The sequence below is a fragment of the Staurois parvus genome, unplaced genomic scaffold (genome assembly GCF_062004578.1).
Source record: "Staurois parvus isolate SC_StPar_1 unplaced genomic scaffold, SC_StPar_1.0 ptg000054l, whole genome shotgun sequence".
Lineage (NCBI taxonomy): Eukaryota > Metazoa > Chordata > Amphibia > Anura > Ranidae > Staurois > Staurois parvus.
This window is the reverse complement of record NW_028317850.1, coordinates 1183210-1197771: the sequence shown is the minus strand read 5'-3', so window position 1 is coordinate 1197771 and position 14562 is coordinate 1183210. Positions and strand designations below refer to the sequence as shown.

General features: G+C 37.4%; 1 protein-coding gene across 2 annotated transcripts in view; it reads left to right on the top strand.

Annotated features, from left to right (window-relative positions):
- LIPC (lipase C, hepatic type) overlaps nucleotides 1-8373 on the top strand; it is a 271204-nt gene extending 262831 nt beyond the window's left edge. For both annotated transcript variants that reach the window (XM_089667695.1, XM_089667702.1), the window contains 2 exons: nucleotides 6689-6892; nucleotides 8097-8373. In XM_089667695.1, the coding sequence (XP_089523821.1) occupies nucleotides 6689-6892; nucleotides 8097-8220 (328 nt within the window). In that variant the 3' untranslated portion in view covers nucleotides 8221-8373. The remainder of the gene's footprint in view (nucleotides 1-6688; nucleotides 6893-8096) is intronic.
- The last annotated feature ends 6189 nt before the right edge of the window (nucleotides 8374-14562 follow it).

The following is a 14562-nucleotide window of genomic DNA, read 5'->3' as shown; positions in this document are numbered from 1 at the left end:
TGCCAAACTACAAGTCCCATGAGGCATTGTAAGATTGACAGATACAAGCATGACTCCCAAAGGCAGAGGCATGATGGGACTTGTAGTTTTGCAACAGCTGGAGGGCCGCCAGTTTGACACCCCCCTGTCTTAGAGAGTTTTCTAAAATTTGCTCATTCCAGTTGGCCAGTAATACATACTATTGCTTATAACCTTCTGTATGTTTTAAAGGTTTAATAAAATGACAAAACAGAGTGCACAGAAACACTTAAAAGCCATAACTCCATGCAGAGACAAGGCAGTTTTACCTTCAAAAATAAATACAAATTAAAGGACTATAGTTCAAAGACAATAGCCATACATATAGTACAGTGGCTGCAGAGTATTTAAGCAGCTTCCTTGGGCTGCAATATAAGAGGGAGAGATGAAACAATTTTCATCATATAATACAAATTAACATGCATTATTTCAGCGGCAACAGTCAGAAATATTATGCGTGTGTAAGCAGTTAAACTATACTATAATTAAAGAGGAAAATATAAGGCATGTTTGATCATGGAATAAAATTGAAAGTGGATAATTTCTGAGATGAAAGACAAAAATACTGTACAGACTCCATCCACACTTTGTCATCCTTTTTGCTAATCCACAGTTTCAGAGGGAGAGACTGGGCAGGTTTTACAATGAAATAAAAAAAAATATTTTATAGATAACTGATGGAACGATTGTACAGAAGCCATTGCCAGCCATAAATAAATTGGAGTAGGCTGCATTTTGAAAAGGACACAGCATGCAGCTTTTAATCCCCCAAATTACATTTAAGTGAATATTTTTCACACAAAAAATGCCATAGACAGCACTGCAGGTGTTAGAGCAGGCCACATTTTAAAAATGACACCAAGCATGCAGTTTTGTAACCCAGAAATCCACATTAAAGTGTATAAATTTCACAAAAAAGAAGGAATATTGTAAGGATACCATAGACTGCACTGCAGCAGTTGGAGCAAGCTGCATTATAAGAATGACACTCTGTATTCTAAAAATGACACATCGCTTGCAGCTTTTCAAGACAAAAATCCATAATAAAGTAATCAAATTTCACACAAAAAAGAAGTATTGTACAGACTCAAAAATGGTATGTAAACACATTGTTGTAGGTTGCATTTTCAAAATGACACCTCATGCAGCTTTTCAGCTCAAACAACACAAAAATGTGTATATTTTTCATAGAAAAGTGAAAGACTATTGTTTGCACTCCATATTGTACAGACATATAAACTGTATTTAAAAACTCTGTTGTAGGCCACATTTGCAGAATGACACACTGCATGCAGCTTTTTTGCCCAAAAATACATAATAAAGTGTACATTTCACAGAAAAAAAATATTATGCATACTTATTATGCAAACAGTATTTAAACACTCTATTGTAGGTGACAATTGCAGAATGAGACACCATGCAGCTTTCAGCCCAAAATTCCATAATAAAGTATATATATTTCACAGAAAAAAGAGACTATTGTACAGACTTCAGAAATAATGTTTAAAAAAGCTGTTGTAGGCTGCATTTTAAAAACTACAACCAGCATGCAGCTTTCCAGTCCCAAAATCCATATTTAAGTGCATATTTCACAGAAAAGGAAGAAATATTGACCATATAGACATTATTTAACCACTCGCCCTCCTGAGGATTTACCCCCCTTCCTGACCAGGCCATTTTTTGCGTTACGGCGCTGCATTACTTTAACTGACAATTGCACGTTTATGCAACGCTGCAACCAAATGAAATTTAAGTCCTTTTTTCCCACAAATTGAGCTTTCTTTTAGTGGTATTTAATAGTCTGTGCGGTTTTAATTTTTTGCACTATAAAAAAAACAAACGACAATTTTGAGAACAAAACAATATTTTTAATTTTTTCTATTAAACATGTCCAGTAAAAAAAGTTTAAAAATCAAATTTCAGCATAAATTTAGGCCAAAATGTATTCAGCGACATGTTTTTGCTAAAAAATACGTGTAAATGAATTGGTTTACATGAAGTTATAGCGTTTACAAATGGGGGTATATAAACTGGTTTTTTTTTTGTTTTTTCTGTTTAACTAGCAATGGCGGCGATCAGCAACTGTAGGACTGCGGCAGTCTAACACTGAGGGGAACTGACTTGGTGTCACTGACATCCCCAGTGACACCAATACAGTGATACTGCTAAAAAAAAAAAGCACTGACACTGTACTAATGGCACTGGGCAGGAAGGGGTTCACATGAGGGGCGATCAAAGGGTAAACTGTGTGCTGGGTGTGTTTTTCTAGGGTTCAGTGTCTGTGTGCTTCACTGTAAGCACACTGCTTTGGATGGCTGTGCTGTGCTGATCATTCAATTAGATGAATGATCAGCCTGTATATTTGAACATTCTGTAAGCGTTTTTAATCTTGTGTCCTGAATAAATTGCCATAATTACTGCACTTAGAAGAGCCTTCTTTCTGTGTTTTTCCATTTAGTGGCTATAATGCAATATGTTCGTAATTCGTAATTCACGCGTCCACTGACGCGTTTCGTGCGCACGCACTTCTTCAGAGGTGGAACAAGTTGTTCCACCTCTGAAGAAGTGCGTGCGCACGAAACGCGTCAGTTGGACCTGGGACGCCGTTGACACTAAGCCGCCGGTGCCACGAGGAGGCCCGGCGGCCATCTTTAAATTCCAAGGGGTCAGTGTATTCATGCATACCTGTCTACACCCGTTTTATTGTGCACCTATGTTTTTATAATAAAAGCCTATCTACTACACTATGAGCACTTTCCTGTGTTCCCTGTGAGGAGCTTCCTCAACTTTTACAGCCCCAAGGGATCTCCTGGTCATCTTCAGTGAAGGGGGAAGGCTTACTCTGATTGGCATCTTTCTGACTTGCTGGACCACTCTTTCACCACAAGAGGGCGCAGGACGTCTATCCTTTCCAGCTATCTATTTGACCAGATCTGAGTGCAGAAGGGGATCCTACAGGATATATGTACACATGCGTATAATTTTACGCTATCTGGTTAGTGTAAATCTTTACCATCTGCACTAGGAACACGGAGCACTTTTTTTCACTGGACTGTGTCTTATCATCACCTTTCTTCTCAAGCGCTGCATTTTTATATACATGAATTGTGGGACTTTATATGAGTTTTCCTTTATGTTCAGCTGCTATCACCATTGACGAGCGCTTACTGTATATTCTACCTTATACAGTAGATGCAGTTTCACACGATGAATAGCTCTGCAATTTTTTTTATAAATACACCCCAAAGTGTATCTTGTAGAAATCAGCTCACACACACATTATATACATACATATATATATATATATATATATATATATATATACACACACACACACATACATACATCTGTTGTTCTTTCTTTTTTCTCTAGAGAGATTACTCTATATTACATTGCTTCTTCATCTAATCTTATACTTATATTTTTTTCTCTGGAGAAATGACACATTGTGAACTAAATACTCTCTTACATTTCCCTATTTCTCATAGTCTCCTATTTGACAAGATTTTTACTTTTTTATCTGATTGTATTATCTTTCTCCTCATCTTTTCTATCTGTATTTCTATTACCATCTAATTTCCAAATGCTGCTTTGAACAACTCGAATTTAGTCATATTCTGCAGAATCTGCCAAAATGGTATTCCCATCAGCACTACACAAAAAAGTAGATTTTTTAAACTGGATGTTCATCAATATAAATGTATGTGTGGGTATGTGTTACATATGTATAAATACATTTAAAATACACTATTGCCAAAAGTATTGGGACACCCCTCTAAATCACTTGATTCAGGTGTTCCAATCACCTCCATGGCCACAGGTGTATAAAATCAAGCACCTAGGCATGCAGACTGCTTCTGCAAACATTAGTGAAAGAATGGGTCGCTCTCAGGAGCTCAGTGAATTCAAGCTTGGTACCGTGACAGATTGCCACCTGTGCAATAAGTCCATCCATGAAATTTCCTTGCTACTAAATATTCCACGGTCAACTGTTAGTGGTATTATAACAAAGTTGAAGCAACTGGGAACAACAGCAACTCGACCACGAAGTGGTAGGCCACGTAAAATGACAGAGTGAGGTCAGCACATGCTGAAGAGCACAGTGCGCAGAAGTCGCCAACTGTCTGCAGAGTCAGAAGCTAAAGTTCTCCAAACTTCATGTGGCCTTCAGATTAGCACAACAACAGTGCGTACAGAGCTTCATGGAATGGGTTTCCATGGCTAAGCAGCTGCATCCAAGCCTTATATCACCAAGTGCAATGCAAAGCGTCAGATGCAGTGGTGTAAAGCACACCGCCACTGGACTCTAGAGCAGTGGAGACATATTCTCTGGAGTGACGAATCACACTTCTCTGTCTGGCAATCCGATGGATGTGTCTAGGTTTGGAAGTTGTCAGGAGAACGGTAGTTCTAGTGAAGGGAACTCTTAAGACGTCAGCATACCAAGACATTTTGGACAATTTCATGCTCCTAACTTTGAGGGAACAGATTGAAGATGGCCCCTTCTTGTTCCAACATGACTGCGCACCAGTGTAAAAAGAAAGGTCCATAAACACAAGGATAAGCAAGTTTGGGGTGGAGGAACTTGACTGGACTGCACAGAGTCCTGACCTGAACCTGATAGAACACCTTTGGGATGAATTAGAGTGGAGACTGCGAGCCAGGCCTTCCCATCCAACATCAGTGCCTGACCTTACAAATGCACTTCTGGAAGAATAGTCAAACATTCCCATAGACACACTCCGAAACCTTTTGGACAGCCTTCCCAGAAGAGTTGAAGCTGTTATAGCTGCAAAGGGTGGGCCAACTCAATATTGAACCCTACGGACTAAGACTGGGATGCCATTAAAGTTCATGTGCGTGTAAACGCAGGCGGCCCAATACTTTTAACAATATAGTGTGTTTCCAAAGAATGGCAGCAGCTTCAAAAATAATAGTTATATGTATTGAAGTAAAAAAAAAAAAAAGGCAAAACAGAGATTATACGTACAAAGAGTCTAGTAAATATTTAACAAATCAGTGCCATTATAAAGTCTCCATAAACCTAAAATTGCCACATAATTATTTTATAGAGGGCAAAAACTATTATTGGTTCAAATAGTCCCTCTGTAAAATGTCCATAAAAAGGTGGAAGTAGAAGCTTGAGTTGATGGGAGAAATAACACAGCCCAACAAAAAAAATATTTTTTTTTCTTGGCACCTTGCTTTTAAGACTTTTTCTTGGAGTTATTTAGGGAGCTGATTCAAAAAAATGGATTGGCTAGACTGCTCTAGTTTTTTAGATATGGTCAAATTTCCATACTTTTTTTAGGCAGTGTTTTAAAAAGATCTTGCTGATCAACTTGTTCTTCTGTTACCTAGTTTGTGTTTTTGCATACAAGTTAGCACATATAGTGAGCATGTTTACATAATTCCAACTATAATTTTACATCGAAAACATTGAGTTCTAAAGTGTAATTTATTTATCTGTTATAGTTAGGATCAAATAGAAGGTGAGTGTTTATTGCCACTCATACCGATTAATTTTTACAGATCCGTAGAGGTTATGGCTACTTTATGTATTGAAATACCCTGATTTTTGACCAGGGTGAAGAGTGGTATATGTCATTTATGCTGTATCTTAAAACGTAAAGTTGATAGGTAACAATTGGTGCCATTTTTGGAATCAAATATACCCAGTAAGGGGTCTAACATTCGAGGCACCAAAATGTGTGTTGGCCTGTGTAAATGAAAAGTAAATTAATGGAAGGGGAGTATAGTATATAAAGTATATGGCATGCATGCAACATAAATAATGCATGACATACATGCCTGCATAATGTACATAATGTGCATAATGTGTGATTTAACATGGTCATTGCAACACCACATACTGACATAGAAAGAACTAAATGGTGGTCACACAAAGGAGCCATTTTATTGCACCAAACATCAAATACATCACATTCCCCCAAAGAAGTCATAATGTGGACAAAATGTTGGGTAACGATAGTGATAGAACTCAGGAACAGTTTGATTTATCAGCAGAAATTGGAATATTTATATGTAGAAGAGGGAGAATAAGCAAACTAAAAGAGAGATAGCACAAAATAGAAAATTAGCAGTGATGGAGAAAAAGAAACTATATAAAGACAGATTGTAGATATGTGAGAACTAAGTAGATGGTAATACAGAGAAAGAACAAATGAAGAGAATATAAAATAAAATTCCGAGGAAGATCAAATAGAAAAGTAGAGGAATAAGGTAGGACCTTGCTGAATGGCACATGATGAGAGAGAAGAGAAAGAAATTTAAGAAGGTATTTAGCTCAGAATGTCAGACAGATGTAGTGACAGAAAGAGCATCTCTCCAGAGAAAGGGGTTATAGTTTCAGATCAGATGAAGAAGTGATGTGATAGAGCATTTCTCCAAAGACAGAACAAAAAATGTATACTGTATAACTGCTGATATCTGAAGGATAAACTATTCTTTTAGCCTTTTTTAAGAATTTGAGAAAAATAACATTTTAATTAATTCAATTAAACTTACTTTAAGCACATAGTGAAATATTAGAATTCCATAAGAGGACAAATCTTTTTTTTTACAATATAAGATAAGGCCAGTATGTATATCTTACATTGTTCTACAAACATTGAATTGCTGCTACTGATGCACACAATGTTTTTTTTAGAACTGAAGGTATTAAAGAAAGCAGAACCTACTCTTTCCTCATTACACTAGATGATGACATTGGAGACCTGATGGTGATCAAATTAAAGTGGGATGGTATTAACAATATAAAGAGTTTGTGGTACACCATTCAGACAAAGATAGTCGACCTCCCAGGACTCATAGTGAAGAAGATACGGGTAACAGCAGGAGAGACCCAGGAAAGGTTGGTTGACTTATACTGTATGTAGCTAACATGGTGTGTTATACATATTAGAAACATTCTATCATCAAAATACTGTCATATATATATATATATATATATATATATATAGCCTTAAACAGTGTAATATACTGTACTATCTATATTTAAAGTACATGACTGTCTAGATAGGTCTGATCATCTCAGTTCCCAGACACAATAAAACAAGACATACACAAGTAATATAAAGTTAGTCATTTACTGTAATTAGAAATGGATTTCAAATGTTTACAAGGTATATTTTGAGACTAACCTACAAATAGATTCAATAAGTTTAAATAATTAGATTTTGTGCAATGAATCTTGAGATGTGACCAAAATTAGCAATAAGGATTATAAAATGTAAAGCTTCAGATAAGTGAGGCAATCTATTTGTGTATGGTCAGTTAAAATTTCTCGTAAAATTTCTCATTCACCCTTCCCACAGTCCAACACTTCAGGGTTGATTTACTAAAACCGGAGAGTGCAAAATCTGGTGCAACTGTGCATAGAAACCAATCAGCTTTCGGGTTTTTTTTGGTCAAAGCTTAATTGAACAAGCTGAGGTTAGAAGCTGATTGGCTTCGATGCACAGCTGCACTAGATTTTACACTCGCCAGCTTTAGTAAATCAACCCTGGAGTGTTGGTTTGATTGCCTCAGACTAGAAAGCCAAGCCTGTACCTGAGATGTGATTGTGCAGTATGGATGCTGATCTTGCCTGGAGCCAAATATGGATATTTGACATTAGATTTGGGAGAGTTTGTTTTGTGAAACACTAAATACCATACGTGTATGTGAAGAATATTCCTGACAATCCCCATTCAAATAAATTCATAAATAATTATAGCCATTTTTATACATATTTGTGCAGATATGAAGATCAGCAAAAGAAAAATCACACCTGCATTTACACCTTTCAAAGTTGTAAATCACTAAAAGATTCAGTGCTCAAGACTAGGGACAAATGACAACAGCGTCAATGTTAGTTAACATATTTTTCATAAAATTAAAGGTCCTTGCATTGTTGCTTGAACCTCGTACTCTATATTCATTTATTGTGGGCGCATTCTCGACATTATATTGTATCTTTTGCACTGTATCTATTAAGATTTCTGAAACTGAATAAAAATATGGAATACGAAAATAAAGGTACTTGAATGTCTTACAAATTCTAATTTCCTTTTCAGAGTCACATTTTGTTCAGAAAACGTTGACAACTTCAAACTGCTTCCAGATCAGGAGAAGACCTATGTGAGATGCTCGAGTAAACTTAAGAAGAAAAAATCTCAAAAGTTGCAGGCAGAAAAATGAAGTATGAGACAACAGGAAAAAAATCACCTAAAGACTATTATTTTCTGGCCAGAAAATGTACATTTTATCGATTTTCTTTCTCCATCAAAATAACTGATACCATTGCTCAACTCCTGTGTATTGCAAAATAAACTACATTTTCAGTAAGCAGAACTGATGTTATTATTTGAGCATTTTACACACTATTGTATGGGTATGCCATTGTTTTACTGCATTTACTTTGTTATAAATTTTTACAGTATATACAGTGAAGTGAAGAAGTACACCTCATGGAAATTGATGACTTTTGCTAAATATTTAAGAAAACAAACATTAGATTTTTATTCAAATAGTGCCTACAGATAAAGGTAACATACTTTAATAGAAACACAAGGAAATGTTGCTTTTTCAATCAATTATTTATAAAAATATCATTAAATATAATGGTGTACTGTGGAAAAATGTATGTAACCCTTGACCTCAGAAGCTGGTAAATGCCCCCCTTTCGATTTTACTTTTGCAAAACTGCCCACCATGGACATTGCATGGACTTACCAACATTTCTGATCACTCCTCCATGCAAAATTCCTTCAGTTCCAAGATGTCTGTGGGTTTCCTCACATAAAATTCCTGGTGTAACCCCCATCCCCCCCAGCATTTTAATAGGACTCAAATCAGAGCTTTGACTAAACAAGCCCATAATATTCTATTTCTCCTTCTGAGACATTAATTAGTAGATCTGCTACTGTGCATCCAATCATTATCATGTTTAAAAATCCATTTCCAGTACAAGCTCTACCTTTGGACAGATGGCCTCACATTCTCATCAATGACTCTTTGATATGTTGTCAAATAGTTGACTAGATAGAAGTAAGCTGTCCAGGCCCTGAAGCAACAAAGCAACCTGAAATCATGACATCTCATTCACCATGCTTCACAGCTGGTATGAGGGTCTTTTCTTTTAACACCTGAAATACCGTCTTCTGTTTGTGCCAACTATGTCTACTGTTACTGTGGCCAAACAACTCAATCTTTGATTCATCAGTCCACAGCACATTGTTCCAGAAGGCCTAGTCTATATGGGCCTTTGTCTATAAACTCAATGGCAAACTGTAGTCTTGCTCTTATGTTCTTTTTGGACAGAAAAGGCCTTTTACTTTTTATCTCTTTCTGATTGTATATTGTACATGCACTTTGAGGCCAAGGGGCCTATTTATAAATGTTTCCATATATTTTATACAGATACAAGTAGAAAATGTGTGAATGTGTGATTCCTGCATGGAAAGATTTATAAAAAGTAGCTCAAATGTTGCAACTTGAGTAAACTTTTCTTGGAGACTTCTTTTACCCAAAAACACCCATCTCTTGGGCTGAATTTGCTGAGCTTGCCAACATTCTTTTTCATATTACTGTTGTAATAAAGGGTTCATCTTTATTATTTGTTTGATAAATTACTAAGGGAGGTTATTGAGGGCCCCCTGTGTCCTGCTAAAAACTAGTAACAATTTGTTTGACTAAATAAAAGTTTCAATAGGGCAAAGGACTAAAAGGACTACAGTGAATATAAAAAGTCTGCACACCCCTGTTAAAATGTCAGGTTTCTGTGATGTAAAAAAATGAGACAAAGATAAATCACTTCAGAACTTTTTCCACCTTTAATGTGACCTGTAAACTGTACATCTCAATTGAGAAACAAACCGAAATCTTGTAGGGGGGGGGGGGGGAGTAAACATAAAAAACTAAAATAATGTGGTTGCATAAGTGTGCACAACATCTTATAACTGGGGTTTTGGCTGTGTTTAGAAGAATCAGTACACACCAGCCATCATTTAAAGTGACTCTGATTAACCCCAAATAAAGTTCAGCTGTTCTAGTAGGTCTTTCCTGACATTTTCTTAGTCGCATCCTACAGCAAAAGCCATGGTCTGCAGAGAGCTTTCAAAGCATCAGAGGGATCTCATTGTTAAAAGGTATCAATCTGGAGAAGGGTACAAAAGAATTTCCAAGGCATTAGATATACCATGGAACACAGTGAAGACAGTCATCATCAAGTGGAGAATATATGGCACAACAGTGACTTTACGAAGAACTGGACATCCCTCCAAAACTGATGAAAGGAAAACTGGTCTGAGAGGCTACCAAGAGGCCTACAACAACATTAAAGGAGCTGCAGGGATATCTGGCTGTGTGGTACATGTGACAACAATCTCCCGTATTCTGGGCTATGGGGTAGAGTGGCAAGACGGAATCCTTTTCTTACGAAGAAAAACATCCAAGCCCGGCAACATTTTGCAAAAACTCATCTGAAGTCTCCCAAAAGCATGTGGGAAAATGTGCTATGGTCTGATGAAACCAAGGTTGACCTTTTTGGCCATAATTCCAAAAGAAATATTTAGCGCAAAAACAACACTGCACATCACTAAAAGAACACCACGCCCACAGTGAAGCATGGTGGTGGCAGCATAATGCTTTGGGGCTGTTTTTCTTCAGCTGGAATTGGGACCTTAGTCATAGTAGAGGGAATTATGAACAGTTTCAAATACCAGTCAATATTGGCACAAAACCTTCAGGCTTTTGCTAGAAAGCTGAACACGAAGAGGAACTTCATCTTTCAGCATGACAACAACCCAAAGCATACATCCAAATCAACAAAGGAATGGCTTCACCAGAAGAAGATTAAAGTTTTGGAATGGCCCAGCCAGAGCCCAGACCTGAATCAATTGAAAACCTGTGGGATGATCTGAAGAGGGCTGTGCACAGGAGATGCCCTCACAATATGACAGGTTTGGAGTGTTTTTTTGAAGTGCATGTGCCATGCTGATAGACTCATACCCAAAAAGACTAAGTGCAGTAAAAAAAATCAAAAGGTACTTCAACTAAGTATTAGTTTAAGGGTGTGCACATTTATGCAACCATATTGTTTTAGTTTTTTATTTTTACTTCCCTCCCCCTAAAAGATTTCAGCTTTTTGTTCAACTGAGTTGTACAGTTTGTAGGTTACATTAAAGGTGGAAAAAGTTCTGAAATGATTTATCTTTGTCTAATTTTTTTACATCACAGAAAACTGACATTTTAACAGGGGTGTGTAGACTTTTTATATTCACTGTATAGGGTTAACAGTAGCTTAAGTTCATGAATGTTCACTATATATATTCAAGTCAAGCCAGGACTTTTAGTTAAACAAGTATAAAAAGGGATGCTAGCGTGGCGGTACTACACGCTGTAGTAAGTGGCAAGTGTGTCCTATTATAATTGATAGGCAGCGCCAATGTGATAGGTCAGTCCAAAGACTGTTAATCAAGATGGCAGACAACAGTGTTAATGCGTGCATATAACAGCATGTGGTGATAAAGTTTATTGTGAACGAAGGCATAAAACCCATGGATATCTACAGAAGACTTTAAGCACAGTACAGTGATGAGACGCTCAGCCGCAGTAAGACATTTGTATCAAGTGTATAAAGTCAGCGCTAAAACAAAAAATAATATTAATAAGTAGCTGCTTGCAATATACTGTAAGTAGATATACCACCATAAATCAAAAATCACATAGTAAAACACAGTGTTACAGTAACTATAAGGAATACACACAAATTTCTCTGTGCATTCTCAAATAAATCAAAATTATGGCAGCTCGGCCATGGAAACCCATTCCATGAATCTCTCTTCGCACTGTTGTTGTGCTAATCTGAATGCCACATGATGTTTGGAGATCTATAGCTATTGACTCTGCAGACACTTGGCGACTTCTGCGTATGGTGCGCTTCAGCATGCACTGACCCTGAGCTGTCATTTTATGTGGCCTATCACTTTGTGGCTGATTTGCTGTTGTTCCCAGTTGCTTCCACTTTGTTATAATACCACTAACAGTTAATCGTGGAATATTTAGTAGCAAGGAGATTTCACGGATGGACTTATTGCACAGGTGGCAACCTATCACGACATAACGTTTGAATTCACTGAGCTCCTGAGAGACCCATTATTTCACAAATGTTTGTAGAAGCAGTCTGCATGCCTAGGTACTTGATTTTCTACAACTGTGACCATGGAGGGAATTGAAACACATGAATCCAGTGAGTTGGAGGGGTGTTCCAATACTTTTGGCAATATAGTGTGTGTGTTTGTGTATATATATATATATATATATATATATATATATATATATATACACACACATACAGTTGTGTTCAAAATAATAGCAGTGTGTTGAAAAAAGTGAATAAAGCTCAAAATCCTTCTAATAGCTTTTATTTCCATACACACAAATGCATTGGGAACACTATTCTATTCCAAATCAAAACATGAAGAAAAATATATAAAATTTGTGTTCCTCTAAAAAAATTGAAGAAAAGTGAATATTAGACTGTTCAATAAAATAGCAGTGTTTGTATTCTTCTTTACAAACTCAAACATTCACTATATAAACTGAAAAATGTTTGAGGATTTTGCTTTCCTTTGAATCACTTCATTAATAATTAGTTGTATAAGCACTGTTTCTGAGAACTGCTGTACATCTGTGTTGCATGAAGTCAACCAACTTCTGGCACCTGTGAACAGGTATTCCAGCCCAGGATGATTGGACTACATTCCACAGTTCTTCTCTATTTCTTGGTTTTGCCTCAGAAACTGCATTTTTGATGTCACCCCACAAGTTTTCTATTGGATTAAGATCCGGGGATTGGCTGGCCACTCCATAACGTCAATCTTGTTGGTCTGGAACCAAGATGTTGCACGTTTACTGGTGTGTTTGGGGTCGTTGTCTTGTTGGAACACCCATTTCAAGGGCATTTCCTCTTCAGCATAAGGCAGCATGACCTCTTCAAGTATTCTGATGTATTCAAACTGATCCATGATCCCTGGTATGCGATAAATAGGCCCAACACCGTAGTATGAGAAACTTCCCCATATCATGATGCTTGCGCAACCATGTCCACTGTCTTCACAGTGTACTGTGGCTTGAATTCAGTGTTTGGGGGTCGTCTGACAAACTGTCTCCGGCCACTAGACCCAAAAAGAACAATCTTACTTTCATCAGTCCACAAAATGTTGCGCCATTTCTCTTTAGGCCAGTCAATGTGCTCTTTGGCAAATTGTAACCTCTTCAGCACATGTCTTTTTTTCAACAGTGGGACTTTGTGGGGGCTTCTTGCAGATAGCTTGGCTTCACATAGGCGTCTTCTAATTGTAACAGTACTCACAGGTAACTTTAGACCTTCTTTGATCTTCCTGGAGCTGATTGTTGGCTGAGTCCTTGCCATTTTGGCTATTCTTCTATCCATTCGAATGGTAGTTTTTCGCTTTCTTCCACGTCTTTCAGGTTTTGGTTGCCATTTTAAAGCATTTGCGATCATTTTAACTGATCAGCCTATCATTTTCTGCACTTCTTTATATGTTTTCCCTTCTCCAATCAACTTTTTAATCAAGGTACGCTGTTCTTCTGAACAATGTCTGGAACTACCCATTTTCCTCAGAATTTCAGAGAGAATGCACTGTAACCAGCATGTACAACATTTGCTGTCTTCCTTCCTTAAATAAGGGCAATAATTGCCACCTGTTTTTCAAAGAATGAATGACCTCACTAATAGAACTCCACACTGCTATTATTTTGAACATGCCCCTTTCAATTAGTGATTCAATTACACAGAATCAGCAGCATGCATGTCATGACTGTTGGGTCTGTTGGATTTCTATTACTCTACTACACCTGCTAGGAAATTATTTGCCATGTAGAAATATCATTTCTACCAAACACAGTGATTGATCAGGTTAGTGATGTCTGACTGCTATTATTTTGAACACAACTGTATATATCACTGCTGAAGAAAATTAAATAAACATTTTGCTGGATATTTATACTGATATGGACTGGGTAGTGTGTAAGGAACGCAAGGATGCCTCATTAAAATTATCAACCTACAGAGGACTGAATTCAAAGACCCCCAAAAATCAAAGTGAAAAAATTATGCAGCAGGCTAGTCCATTTTGCTGAAATTTCATTGCAGCGACTCAAAATGGTACTCAGTAGTTTATATGGCCCCCATGTGCTTGTATGCATGCCTAACAATGCTGGGGAATGCTCCTAATGAGATGACGGATGGTGTTCTGGGGTATTTCCTCTTGAGGAGCAACCTGGAGGCATTGGATGGACCGAAACAATATATCCCAAAGGTGTTCTTTTGAATTTAGGTCAGAGGAGCGTGGGTGCCATTCAGTGGTTGGTGTCAATTCCTTCACCCTCCAGGAAGTGGCTGCATACTCTTGCCACATGAGGCCAGGTATTGTCGTGCACCAGGAGGAACCTAGGACCCACTGCACCAGCATAGGGTCTGACAGCGGGTCCAAGGATTTCATCCCCATACCTAAT